The sequence below is a fragment of the Caretta caretta genome, chromosome 25 (genome assembly GCF_965140235.1).
Source record: "Caretta caretta isolate rCarCar2 chromosome 25, rCarCar1.hap1, whole genome shotgun sequence".
Taxonomy (NCBI): domain Eukaryota; kingdom Metazoa; phylum Chordata; order Testudines; family Cheloniidae; genus Caretta; species Caretta caretta.
In genome coordinates, this window is record NC_134230.1 from 14,798,848 (window position 1) to 14,813,262 (window position 14,415).

At 53.6% G+C, this 14,415-nt stretch overlaps 1 protein-coding gene and 1 non-coding gene across 3 annotated transcripts in view; one reads left to right on the forward strand and one right to left on the reverse strand.

The window, feature by feature from the left end:
- Nucleotides 1-404: 404 nt before the first annotated feature.
- On the forward strand, nt 405-511 carry LOC125627362 (U6 spliceosomal RNA). Its single transcript, XR_007353993.1, has one exon. It is a non-coding gene; the product is annotated as a U6 spliceosomal RNA (small nuclear RNA).
- A 3,343-nt stretch (nt 512-3,854) lies between these two features.
- The window catches only part of R3HDM4 (R3H domain containing 4), a 31,677-nt gene continuing 21,116 nt past the window's right edge, over nt 3,855-14,415 (reverse strand). The window contains exons 4-8 of one of the 2 annotated variants that reach the window (XM_048830781.2): nt 13,584-13,707; nt 12,802-12,887; nt 9,964-10,049; nt 9,068-9,123; nt 3,855-7,301 (exon numbers count right to left, since the gene is read on the reverse strand). In XM_048830781.2, coding sequence (XP_048686738.2) covers nt 7,198-7,301; nt 9,068-9,123; nt 9,964-10,049; nt 12,802-12,887; nt 13,584-13,707 — 456 coding nt within the window. In that variant the 3' untranslated portion in view covers nt 3,855-7,197. The remainder of the gene's footprint in view (nt 7,302-9,067; nt 9,124-9,963; nt 10,050-12,801; nt 12,888-13,583; nt 13,708-14,415) is intronic. The other variant, XM_075123187.1, reaches the window with a different exon arrangement.

Here is a 14,415-nt window from a genome sequence, read left to right on the forward strand (position 1 = left end):
CCAGGGCTCGGCTCCGGAGCCCGAAGGAAGGAAGGAGGCGACTCGCCCAGCTGGCCCGTGTCTGTCAGAGCGGGAGACGGTCTCGGAGCCGTTTGTGGACAATTCGCTCAGGCATCCCACAGGGCAGCCCCAGTGTGAGGGCCTCCTTCAGCCGAGGGCGCTGCTCTGTTAATTTGCATACATTCCTACCCATAATGCCAGACGGCTGAGAAGCTGAGATGATGGCCAAATTTAAGTGGATTTAATGAAAATAAAAGGTTATTATGAAATAAAATAATGATATGTATTAAGTAAACAAGAATATTAATTAGGTACATATCGTTGACAACATACTAAGATCACCCTCACTGTAAAGAAAATAAATTTTTAGAGATATAAATACTGAGCTGGCCCACCTTGAATTTGTGCTCGCTTCGGCAGCACATATACTAAAATTGGAACGATACAGAGAAGATTAGCATGGCCCCTGCGCAAGGATGACACGCAAATTCGTGAAGCGTTCCATATTTTTCTTGCCTGCCCTTCCCCTCTTGTAAGGAAACCTCTCCTTAGGGCATTTCTGTTAACTCCCTCTGCAGCAGGGTTTTACAAATTACCCTAGTATTTGGGGCTGGGGCTGCCCAAATATTCCCCCCCCCCCCAAGAAAAACCCTCTGCCTTTGGGAAAGTCCAAGGCCCCACCCCACAAAAATCTCATTATTCAGAGGAACCCAAAGCAACTCTTGCATATTGAGCTTCCCCCATAACCCAAACTTACCCCACAATCTCACTCTTCATTCCCCAAATACATAGACCCAGATCCACCCCACTGTTTTTTCTACTGGGTTACATACAAATACTCTAGTATCTTGGTATTTGCATCCATGCAAATAAACCCCAGCAACTTGTTATTTGTGTAGACCCAAATAAACCCCAATATCTCAGTATCCAACAAAACTTCACTATCTCAAGTAAATTTGCAGAATTCCCCAGGCTCTCTCTCTTTAGGGAAAGTGACTGAGTTCCTGCCTGGCTTGGGATTTTGTTACACCCCATAACTTGGACCAAGTTTGCCTGAAGTTCAATGAACCCAGATCAAGTTTTAAGCCACAGCCAGACCAAGTCTGGAGCCAGCCATGTGGGGGCTTGAGGTCGGCACAAGTGAGTGCTGAGGTTCAAGCAAGCTGGGGAGTGAGTTTTGGAGTGAATCAGGGATGCTGAGGTTTGAGCAAACACCCACCCACCATCCGGTGCCAGGGTGGGATCTGTGGTTTCAACATGAAACTTCAGGGACCTGCAGAACACGCTGCCAGCTGCTTCATTCAAACCAGAAAATTCCCAAACACAACTACGTTCACTGCTGTTGCTGGGGAGGAAATCTGTGCCAAACCCCATTCTCATGGGCATTGGCAGTTTCATGTCCTCCTGGCTCCCATGAGCTGGGGAGGCATGGTGGGGGTGCAGAGAATTACCGCCCCTAGCGACCACCCTGACTTACCCACCTCCTTGACCTGTTCCCATTCCCTTTCCACACTGCCCACTCCCGGGAACAAGAAACAACCTGAGACCTGCGGATGCATTCAGCTTCTTGACAGCTGGGCAGCCCTCTTTTAATTATTGTTAGCTCTCTTGTGGTAGTAGCCGGCAGGCTGTGTCATGGACCAGGGCCCCAGGGTGCTAGGGGCTGCACAAACAGACGCTCCCTGTCTCCCACTTTGCATGATGCAGTGTGACCAAGCAGGGCCTCTGGGACAGTTCTCTCTCCCCTGGGGGGCTTAAAGTCACTCCTCTGGCCTGGCGCTCTGTGGACACACCTGAGGCGCTGGGTTGGTCCCCCAGGGGCATGCAGCCAGCTGGTTTCATGTGTGTGCATGGTGCACCTGGCAAGTGGAACAAAGCATTGTGTCCCTTGTCCCCTCCACATGATCACCCCTGCTCCTCCACCCTGTCCAGCAAAGGCAGATGGAGGCCGATCTAATGCACTTGCAAACCCCAAATGAAAAAGTGCAAGATGAGAAAACCAGACAGAGAGCAGGTGGTGCTGGGAAGCCCTGTGGGCTCAGTTGTTGAGCCTGATGGCTCCAGTCAGAACCCGCAGGGGGCTTCAGAGCGATGACGGTTCCACACTCAGTCTCGGCTCTGCCGGAATGAACCAGCCAGTTGGGCTGGCCAGAGGCCTCTCAGTCACTGTGATCCCCCTACAGGTCTCCCTCCGTGCAAGCTTGCTTCGCTCCCTGGCTCCTGCCTTCCCCCGGCAGGGGGTAACACTTCTCCGCCATGGGTGACGATTAGAGACCTCCTAGGGCTGCCTGGGGAGCCAGTAAGTGGCAAGAGCGAGAGCGAGCGCTCCACAGGGCTCCATCAGACTGGTGCCTTTAATGCCCGTGTGCCTGTGAATAAAGCTGCTCATTAGGGCCCAACTGCCCTGAGTTTCCATGTTCAACTGCAGCTTGCAAGGGGCTAAGGCAGCACCGTCTGTCCAGAAGCAGGAGAGATAAGGCACAATGCCCAGCCCCGTGACCCTGGTCCCACTTTCAGCTTAGGCTGGGGTGGGGTGGGGAGGGGACCGAACGGGCATCTTCCCTGGCTCCCTAGAATCCAGGAGTTTTGGGGAGTGTGCATGTGGCCCCAAGGGGCAGATGTGTGGCTAGATGGAGGGTGATTGTCAGTGATCCAAGGGGGCAGGTGCATGAGTGATGGAAGGATGAGAGAGGGGGCTGGAGAACTAAAGAGAGTGGGCAGAGAGAGCCACAAGAGACTGACTAAAGAGGGACTGAAAGAGACAGCAGAAGGAGGAAGACGTGGCAGATCACAATAACATCCCCCCCAAGAGAACGGAAGATTGAAAGAAGAGCAGAGGATCTGGACCAAGCTGTTCAGATTTTGGATCCTTACTCACAGGTTGTATCAGGCTTCTGATTCTACCCACTTTTTCCTCTTCCCCCCCAGCCCCCTGCTGCCAAGAACAGGGGAGTCTGCCAGCCCCGTCTCCATTAATATGGCCACGCAAGGGGGTTGCGGGTGATGGGGGGGGTTCACGCCCATGCTCTTGTACAGAACAGGCAAATACAAAGCAGAGACGTGTGTTCCTGCTGGCGGAGCGAGCCGTTGTCCCATTTCTCGTCTGGGTGCTGAGTGGCGCTCATGCCCGGCCAAAGATGCTTTATTTTGCTAGAATGCAATTTGCAAATGAACATGGGGCTCCTGGATCCAGGGGCTGAGAGCACTGGCTGGAATTAAGGCTGCTGAAGGTAGATGGGCTGCAGGCTTCCCTAGCGTAGATACGACCACGGCCTTTCATCTAAGCTGCAGCCTCCTCCCTGCTTTGTCTGTGTTTGACAGTTTAAGAAATCAGCTATTATGGAGAACAAAGCTCCATAATACATAGTAGATAGGCGTAAATTATATTTTCAATCACTGTCAGTTTCACAACACCCAGCCTGCTAAGTGGATTTAAACTCAGGGGTGGTGGCAGCTGGCAGTGCTACATCAGAAGCCCTGGAGTTTCTCCCAGTTAGGATGATTCACAAGTTAATTGCCTCACGTCTGAGCACGACGGGATATTCCATTAGGCCAGGTCTTCACTATGGACCACACAGCGGCACAGCCGTACCGCTGTAAGGCCTCCTGTGTAGCCGATATAGGCTGATGGGAGAAAGCTCTCCCACCGGCGTAATTAAATCACGCCTCAACGAGGGTCTCCTGCCAACACAGCGCTGTCCACACCATGTGCTTTTTCCACACCCTTCACCGACAAAAGTGCTTGTGTAGACAAACCCTTAGCGTCCTACACCTCTTGCTAACAATACCACCCTCAAGCCCTGGCTTGGACAGAGGGCGATCGCTATGACACGACACACGAGCAGACAGATGACTCCGGAGCACCATGATTTATTGTCCTTGTGCACATACCTTCCCCAGCTGAGTCAGCTCACAAGGAATCGTTTTTTTCCCCTTTCAGCAGAAGCCCCGGTTTTGGCCTCTGGTTTACAGCAGACTAAAGCATTACCAACGCCACACAGTCACCAGTCCACGCATGGATTTGCTCAGGCACAGCAGGTGAATGCTGCGGTGAGAACAGGGGACGGTCCTTTCAACAGAGGCAAGAGCTAGGGCTGGCAGGTACAAGTGACACAATTAAAAAGAAAAATCGATAACCATTCCCAGAAGCACGACACACAACATCCATGTCCACGTTACAATCCACAGTACGGTCCTGATCGGGTGCTGGGCTGCACAGAGGCACTGTCCGTGCCAAGATCACTTTGGTTTGCGCCATCTCACCAGACCAGGAGCATGGGCTGGAGAGGCAGTGTGCAGAGCTGGCAGAAGGGGACGCCAGGCCCCAGGGCAGAGCAGAGCAGGGACTGTGGCAGGAGTTTGCCTATTCTGCCCAGAGCAGCTCCCAGAATAGTGCGTGGCTTTGACACGCACAAAAGCGCACCCATGGGAGGTCAAGGGCTGCGGTCCGCTATGCTGCATTGTCCAGCTAGAACAGACCCCCACCCACGCCCAGGAGAGCCTTGCTGTCCAAAGCAAATCAAGGGTCCTCCATTGTAGGATGAGAGGTTGTTTTGCTGAAAAAAGTTTTTTACATCCAGCTGGTTTACAAGGGAAGAGGAGATGTCAACGGAGCCCGATTCTCCACCCACTCAGTGTACAGCCTCACTCACGAGCTACGCTGGTGCTCAGCGAGAAGAGGGGAAAGGGGCCTGATCCTGCCCTCCGGGGGCCTAATTCTGGTCACTAACCCATATAAGTCAGGAGTAACTCCAGTGAAACCAAGGGAGCCGCACTATAGCGGAGAGGAGAATCAAGCCCCGAACCTGTGCAGAGAATACAAATGCGCGTGCCTCAGTCGGGATTCTTTACTGCTCACAGCTACAGAGAATCCCAACACAGGAGCGTTTCCCCGCAGGGCTGATCAGACACAGGCAGTGCGGGATGGTGGAGAATCAAACCTGGCCCATCCCTTTAAACCAGCTGCTATGTACAGGTGAGAGCAGCTCTTGATATGCACCAAATGAAACACCCCAACACGTAGTATACATATTAAAAACCACACATATCCGAACAGGCTCGTTACAGCACTAGAGAGCTGGAAACGGAGCCATTTAAATTGCGCCATGATATAAAACTCCCCCTGCCCTCCCCCCATGCCATATACCCCTGGCAGACCCAGGTGGCCCAAGCTGTGATGTTCAGCTCTGACCACCCAGCCACGCTTGCGAGCGGCAGGACTGCTAAGGCCCTGGCTTGGATTCCACAATCACCAACACACATCTGTATAAATGACACACTATTATATTAAGAAAAGGCCCCCACACTGCAGAGAAAGCCAGACCTTTGTGTTATTGTCTCACTGATAACTGTACCAAAGCTTAAACAATAGCGATCTGGCTTCAGAGGGCTGTTTGCTCAATGCCAATCTACACGGAGACACTAAACAATGGGCTAGTTACTCCCACTCAGGGCTGGCTCCCTGGACAGCTTCTCCACTGAGCTTCTGTCAGAACTAACAGATCGCTCTCCCTAGTCCAAAACCAAGCAGCCAGCAGGGGAGGGGGGCGCTGAGTCCTGCTTGGACATGTCTTTGAGCTTTTCACACAGATATTTCCCTCCTTTACCAAGGCTAGGTAAGTGCTAATGCGTGCATTCGGTGGGATCTACACCCCCTATATGCCACTGGATTGTACCCAGGGCTGACCCTGCGATGTTTTAAAGCGCTCTGTGGCGAGTGGCGAGCGGAAGTAGGGTTAGGCACCAGCCAAAGCAGGCTGTTGCAGTCTGTGGTAATTGACCCCAGGCTCTTCCCCTGCCTCCCTGGTCTGTGAAATGCAATTTACAAGTTATATGTTCCAGGCAGCTGCTGGACATTCAGGTCCTGATTCGGCAAAGCACTTCAGCCACTGCTGAAGCTTTAGGCTCCTGTTCAAGTGTTTACTGAGCTGGGGAAGGAGACCAATTCAGATGCTCAACGGCAAGGTCAGAGCCACTGAAATGCTAAGACCGAAAGGGAACTGTTTTGTCACAAAAATACTGCTCCAAATTCACCCCCGGGGGAAGCCAGAGGCACCCAGGGACAGGCTGTTTGTGTTTAAATGAGCTTCCAGGGAGCGCAGCTACTGCTGGGAGATAGCGCCACGCCCAAGGCAGGGCTAGGCAGACTGGTCTCACACCATTAGTGTGGTGATATCTGGCAGCTGCAGCAGGTCCTGGAGTCTCCCTGCCAAGCTAAGAGGCCAATGAGTCAGAGAAATGAGGGCAGGATCTGGCCCGAAGGGGCTGAGATGAAGGGCCCATCTCCACTATTCAAGAGCGATCTTGTTCCCCAGCACCAATAAAAGCACATTTCCATTTTATGAGAACAGGACTTTCACCATCGCCCCGAACCTGGCTGGATTCTGAATCCGGAACATGGCTTGGGGGGCAGAAGAGACACAATCAAGATCCCATCTACACTACAAGAGGGAACAGTGCCGCAACAACAGCTGATATGCATTTGACAGTGTCGATGGGCCCTCGGAGGGAATCCTGCAGGGATGACGCTTCCTCACCTCCCACCAGCCTACAGGCAGCAGGGGAGACCCCTGGAGTCAGCTCCTACCACCCTCACCCGCAGGACTCTGCCCATCCAGGGCAAAGGCTTCAAGAGAGGCAGAGTCCTCAGTCCTGACCATGTCTTTGAGAAGGGGTTGGACACTTGAGCATGACAAAGGTTGATGTTTTGGGCTGTCCAATAGGTGGTTCCATTCCGGACAGAGTGGGCTGCCTGGGGGGTGCTTGCAGGCCTCTGCCAGACCCCCCCGCCTGCAAGGAGCAGAGATGGTGCCCTCCACCAGGTACCAGGAGCGGTATGGAGAAGCCTTGGGTGGAACCAGGAGCACCCCAGGGGTGGGGAGGAAGCTGGAAGTCACACCCGCGTGTTGCCAAGCTTGTGCCACACGGGGAAGAGACAGCGGCAGCTGCGGGAGATGCCTGCAGAGCTTCAGCGATGGGCAAGGGAAGACTTCCTGTCTTGAAGCAGGGCACAAGGGATGGCAATCTAACCCACTCCACACAAACCCACCGGCCAGTTAGGCCATTGCACAAGTGCAGAGAATCGTCAGAGAGGGTGGGGACACACCCCATTTGTACGCTGAGGACTGAGTGGACGGATAGCAGATCTAGGGATCGTAGAAGCCTTCAGAGCACCGAGTGGGATGTCTTCCAGGCTTATCAGCTCATCTGCTCCAAGTAGGTGGACAGCAGTAACTCTGGGGGCAGGAAGACTCCGTGTTTGTTGCTCACTTTCATTTGGCGTTTCCCTTCAAAGTCAGAACCTGGACAGAGAGAGGAAAGAATCTGAGTTCTTTTTTCGGAGCCAGATCATGCCTCCATCTCTCACACAGTTAGAGCAAAGACCACAGGATTTGGGCCTGCAACTGGGGTCATATTCTGGGACCAAACAGAAAGATAAAGTGCTCTTCTACTCACTCACCCCAGCGATCAGACCAGGTGGGTCTCATTAGTTCCGATCCAGGGGGGATAAGCTAGATGAGCACCTAACACAGAGGCACCGACAGTGGTGTCCTGCCTGGAGAAAACTGCCAGCCACAGCCACACTCAGGAGAACTCTTGGGTTGAGGTTTGTGTTTGGTTACTTAAAGTTGACGTTTTCAAAGTCGCCTGAGGGTGCTGGGCAGCCAAGTTGATAAATGCAAGCCCCAAAGAGGAGGTAAGTTTGGGCCAGATCCGGAATGTTTGCATGCACTGGGTTAAGAACAGGGCAGGAGCACACCTGCTTGCAGATCCCACAATGACCTCTCACAGCACTGCCCAGAGAGAGGCAAGTAGAATCAGCCATGTTTTAATGATGGGGAAACTGAGGCACAGCATGACAATATGACTTGCTTGGCCCGGCCCACATCTGAGCTGCTAAACCACTTGTGCCTCCCAGCTGCAAGGTGCTGTATTCCCCAGTAGGATTTGTATGTGCTCATTTCCAACACAAAAAGTTAGCCTCGCCCGTGAGCTCCCTTCACACACAGACCGCACGCAGCATGCCCTTCCAGCCCATAACACCCTCCAGACAGACACTCTCCTGCTGGCTTCTGGTGGCCAGGCCAGCTCGCTGCCTGGAAGGGAGCCGCAGACAAAGGCTGATGCAACAAGAGACTGACTGGGCCAAGCGAACAGCTGGTTGTTTTGAACCCACTGAGCCAAACCTCCCGATGAACAAGTGGAAGGACGGAAGCATGCTCACTCCCCAGTGAACGGCTCACCCAGAGCAGCAGCCGATAGCGAGATCAATTCTAGGACCGGCAGGATGTCTCCCAAGGGCTCAGCCTTGCGGTGGGATGTCGAATCTCTGGGCCAAACTCGGCCCCGGTATAAGCAGCAGCAACTCCCACTGACTTGCCAACATGCCAGAGCGAATGGGGTTCCCAGCCCAGACATGCCACCCAACACACTCCAACTCCATCTCCCCTAATGCACACCCCGCTAGCTGTAATCAGTACTGCAGCTTGGGAACAGATTCCTTCCTTTCCCCACCCCTGGGCCTTGCCAGAGGGTGCATGGAATAATGACGCACAGCGGGAGGGAAGCAAAGCCCAGGACAGTCGAGTGGGTTGCAAGAAGTTCATTGAGCTGTGTAATTAAGGGCTGCATCCTGGCGTTTGGATTCTTAGGATCTGGCCCTAAGAGGACTGGCCATACAGAATGGTGCTTAGCATTTGAGACAGCAACTTGCATTTCCAACTGCTGTACAAACAGTAGCTAATCAAACCCGGCAGCACCCTAGCGGGGCAGGAATTAGGCACTGGAAGATACCCCAGGCTGCACGACTCCTCACTGGCACAGCTGGGATTACAATGCTGGAATTCCTGCCTCCCAGCCCCATGCGGCCTTCAAACAATCTCCCAGGGTAACCCACCTGACTCCCCAGCTCCCAGAGCCACGGGGAAACGCTGGCAGCGTGTGGTGAGAGTTATCTGGGAGCTGCAGTGGAAGGCGGGCAGGGGTGACGGAAGGGTGGGGAGGAAGAGGGCTTAGCTGGAGAGGCTTGATAGCAATGGAGAGAAGAGAACCAAAACAAGGCTCTTACTGGCAGAGACGAGGTCCATGTACTGGCAGAGGGCATGGAGCAGCAGCCGCTCAAAGCTGGAACAAAAACAAACCAACCGGGCTTTGGTCACAAGTGGTTCTTTAAACTCCACCATCAGAGCTCAGGGATCAGAAGCTTCACAGCACGTTAGGCCCCCGGTGGCAAACGAGCTATTGGTCTTGATAACCTGAGACTGGAGCTAATCCGGCCATCTCTCTCTGAAGAGGACGGGTTGGTTGATTCCCTCTCCAGCGAGCGATCTGAGATCAGATCCGACTCTTGGGGTATGTCTACACTGCAGTCAAACACCCGGGGCTGGCCTGTATCAGCTGACTCAGGCTCGCGGGGCTATACAATCAGTGGAGACAGCCAGGCTTGGGCTAGAACCTGTGCTCTGGGACCACTGAGGGGGAAGGGTCCCACAGCCCGGGCTCCAGCCCAAGGTTGGACATCTACACTGCCATTTTATAGCCCAGCAGCCTGAGCCCTCCCGAACGCGAGTCAGCTGCCATGCGCCAGCCACGGGCGTTTTCTTGCAGTGAGGACATACCCGCGTTTGGTGGACGGAAGGCAAACGACCGGGTTCGAGGGGATGCAGGCAGAGGCCTCCGATCCCCACAAGTCCATTGCAACAGGCATCTCCGAAGAACTCGAGTCAAAGGCCCCTTCGTGGGGCAGCTCTGTCTGGTTCGTGCCTGCAGTCTGCAAGATCAGCCCCAAAGATCCTGTGTACCTGACACCTTGACAGATTGACCGTCACACACACCCAGTGACCTCATTACTAAGTGGGAACCAGCTCAAGCAGGAGTCACCATGCAAAACCCTCCCTCCTCCCACTTCCTCTGGGACAGGAGCAAAGGTGTCCTGCCGTCCCAGCAGCAAGGAAAAAGGATTACCTATTGTCCATCATTGCTGTGTAGACAGAGTGAGGGGTGACGGAGAAAAAGGCCAGTAACTCCTCCTCCAGACACTCCAGGGTCCCCTGCAAAAATGAGAATCAAGTGGGGGTGACAATATGGCTGAGAAGCTATTTGGAAGCTTGAAACCAGCATCAGGTCACCACCTGCAGGCTAGGAGCTGCATGCATCCAGAAAGCTGAGCCAGCCAACAGGCCGACCCGCAAACAGAATGCCACAAGATCCCAGACATCTCCCTCCAAAGTGGATGGTTGCCAGGATATTGGGTCTTCCATACCCCTGGGCAGCAAGCTTCCATGCCTGCGTGGTTTGTGTTCCCTACATGAAGTCACATTCTGCTGCCTCACCTGTGCAGGCAGGGAGTTGATGCACACAGCTGGTCACAGGGACCGGGCCTCAGGAACATCTCTGCTTTTGTAATCAGAGCCAGGTTTGGGAAAAAAATAAATATAATGTAGCATTTCAGATTTGACTCCTTGGCGGGTGGCAGATCAGCGAGTCCCAGCAGACCAGGCCCAGATGTCAGGGCAGGTGGGCCCAAATGAGCAAATTCAAGGGGGGAGGCAGGGGTGATAATGGCCTGTCAGAGGGGGTGTGATGGGACAAGGGGCCAGCTGCCCAGTAAGATTGCCCTGGAACTGCTGTTCCAGGAGAGTAACAGAGCTGGCTGGGAGTGCAAAGCTGCACAAAGCAGGATCACCAGAGACCCCTGGGGAGGGAGGCTGTGAAACCCTGGGACAAAGGCTGGGTTGAGGGACCGTTTCACTTGCTTACGTTTGGACAATAAACCCAATCACAAGGATGCTGGGCATGGAAAGCTGGGGAGAAGCCATGCCATGTCACAGTGCCTTCCTGGAAGCCTTTCCAGACCCACTGAGAGCAACTGACCAAGATGTAGGACATGAAGCACCAGCCTTTAGCTGTTACCAATGGAGAGGGAAAATCATTCCAATCAGGGCATTGGATCAGGACCCCTGGGTTCTGTTCTCAGTTCTGCCACTGATCCATGCAGGATCTTGGATAGGTCACTTCTCTCCGCAGCCTCAGTCTCTTTAATCTCTGTATTTGCCCAGTGCCCAGCATAATGAGCTCCTGATCTCCAGTGGGGCATCTAGGCTCTGCTGCAATAGAAATCATTCAGATGGGTGTTTGGTGGGGATGGAACGGGGGAACCTCGTTCTCTGCAGCATGAGGCAAGCAAGAATCCAGGAGCAGCAGCTCCCAGCTCCAGAGCTTGTGAAAAGAAACCTCAGCGCTGGTGTGTTTCCCCTAAACAGTCTCTCCCAGAAAATATTTACATTCTCGTTAACAACGGAGCAGCAGCTAAAAGGCCTCCGGGAGGTTACTCTGGCTTCCTGTCTCCCGCCTGCCCCCGAGTATAATAAGCGAGGAGCTACAGCACAGCTCTTTGGAGCACCGTGACCTAAGAAATTAGTGGCAAAGATTGGTGCAATTGGAGAGCAAATCAGAGCAGCCACGCCAGGCACAAGCTGGAGCTGCTTTTAAAAGCAGGTGCTGAACAGAGGCAGCAGAAAAACAGACCAAGAAAATTATAGCACTGAAAATCAAAATCAAAGGAAGCGGAGACCAAGGGCCCTTCGGTAACAAGGGATAATTGTCAGTGTATGCCTACCGATGTGCCTGGTCATACCAGATCAAGCGTAATGTCTTCCTCCCATCAGTGGAGGTGCATGATGGGAGCGTGTACCCAGCTGGTAAAGTCTAGATACCCTTGTGGATCCTTCATGTCATTCCCTTCTCCACCTCCTTCCTACAGACCTTGCTCCCTTCTTTCTTCATGTTTGATCATCAAACTCTCGCAGAGACAACTTCATCCTCTGGCGCGAACCAGGGCTAAGGCGTCAGATGCCCTGGAGGGATAAATCCTCCGTCTCCGGAATAGGAACAGCACAGGCTGGGGCAGAGCAAGCTTCCCCGCAGCGGCCTGCCAGCGCCCCTCAACCCAACGTGGAGAGGCCGCCTCTATGGAGGAGGCTGGCGCTGTCTCAGTGCCCCACTGGTTCCTTGGTTTTCCCCCGCCGAAGTTTATTAATAAAGGGAGGGCAGCTGTGATTTGTGTGATGTGGACACACCAGGAGCTAGCTGGAGACCTAGAGACACTCGACCCTCTAGCCCCCGCCCCCAGGGACTGAACAGCCAGCAGATGACAAGAATTCAGTCCTTACTGACCCGGATCACATTGAAAACCCACAACCTACAGATTACAGGCTCCATTTCCCTCCTGCCCCACTCCCAAAATCTCTGAGCCACTCTGTTCTTGAGCTGACTAGACTTCTCTGGTCACACCCTGTGCACTGCGATTTCGACACCTGATTCCCATGAACTGTACTGGGTGGAAACTTCAACCCAAGCTTCCTGTGTCAACTGCAGCATCTTCAGCATCCACAATCTGCAGCTCGTGACGTACCTGTGCTGGCCTTAAGCTAACGAGCTTGCAAAAAATAGCAGCGAGGCCAGGGCGGCTTGGGCTGCGCAAGCCCACCTCACCCCCCGGATACTTGCTTGCTTGTGCGGCTGGCACCACCGCGTCCTCACTGCTCTTTTTAGCGAGCTGGCCAGATTGAAGCTAGTGCAAGTACATGAACATGAGCTGCAAATCACACCGCCAGCTGCAGCGTAGAGATACCCTCGTGTAGCAAGCTGCAGCCGCATCAGGAAGAGTCAGAACAAGCCTTGGCTCCACCCACTGGATAGAAGGGGCATGTGGGTTACCGACCCTATAGGAAACTTCTAGTTCTAGATGGGAGCTTCCGGCACCTGGACAGTCACCAGACCAATGACGTGACAGGGTCTCACCATGGGGATCCTGCCTCGTCTCAGCGTGGTGCGAAGCCGGCGGCTGATGCGCTGGAAACATTCTTTCGGCGTGTAAGCAGGATGCTCTGGAGGAAACAAAGAAACAGATTTAAAGAATCGGCATTCCCAGTGTTGTTCAGGGATGAGACAGCTGTAGCCACAAGCCAGGGACTTGAATGAATGTTGGAGAAACCAGGCAAATGCAGAGTGAAGGTCGCACTCCTCAAACAAGGTGCACAAGTCACCATAACTCTGCCCCAGTGGGGATGTCAGCCAGGCATCTTCTCTTCTTAGCATGTGAAGGGCACAAGAGGCAGCAACCTTCCCCACCAGTGGAGGGGCATGCCGAGGGCAGCTTGGCCAAGAGGGATCTGGAACAGGAAGAGGCACGCTGTGCCAGTCACCCCAGTGATTCCCTGCAGCTGCAAGCCCCGTACGCCTGGAATCAGGGAGACACAAGTTGCTTCCCCCCTGTCCTGAACCAGCCTCAGCGCCAGCACAGGGATGAACTTACCCCCATAGCTCCGGGTGGCATGACCTGCCCCCTCTCACCTCTGTGGGGTCCGGGCAGACATACCTGATAAACGGAGGCTCAATATTAACTAGGTCCCTGCTGATTCTTTTAGCAGAGAGGGCAGGTTGTCGCGCTTCTCTGGCACAGAGTGATGTAGGAGAAAATGTGAGCAGGGTGCAGTGGGGCAGCAAGGTGATGCCCGGGAACGTAACACCCACTTCAAGATTCAAAGTCACCCCTGTCCAGCCTTTCCTTCCCCTCTCGGTACCTTTCCACGTGTCCTCTGCTTTAACAGGGAGCTTCCTCTTGTGCTTCTTCTTGGCCTCTTCCTCTAGGTAGAGCAGGACCCGCTCCTGTTCCTCCCCAGACCGGTTCATGAAGTCATTCCAGATCTGCGAAGGGAAGTCACACCACAATTTCAGTGTAGACGTGTGCAGGGGACTCCAATTCAGTCACCAGAACTCGGCCACTCCAGGTACATGCAACGCCGTAGTCTCCTGGCACCACCTGAAACTTGGATAAATTACGGCCTCTCTAGCCAACCCCCCCAGTCCTTGGAGCTTGTCAGATGGGGCCAATCTGTTCAGTGAAGTCCTCGGGCAGCCTAGAAAATCCACAGCCTGCAAGGAACAGAGATGAACAGACTACTTGACAGGAAGAGCCTTGCCTGCCTAGCCCTGCCCTTGTAACAATGCCTGAGTTCGCACCAGAGATACTGGATCAGAGTTTGAAGCTCGTAACACCAGGGCTCTGAACTTGATACTTATTCATTCTGGGAGCAGCTCAAGGTGTTAGTTCTGATCCAAGAAGTTCTGCATGGCCCTGGTGTGGCAGTGATCCCCCTCCAGGAGGTTTTGCTGTCAGCTCCTGGGGCTGAAAGCGCTGGAACCTGTGGCAGGATATTCTCAGAACGGGCTTTGGACTTTGCTCCTCTGGCCCCTGGAATATTCTAGGACTCTCCGCAAGATGCATCTGTCTGGGTCAAGCGGTTCACTGATCACCAGATTGTTTCGGGGGCAGAAAATGCAGGTTTGCTGTCTTTTTTGGACCCAACGTATTAATGGGTTTTTTAAATGAATGTGATGAGTGCTGAAATGATG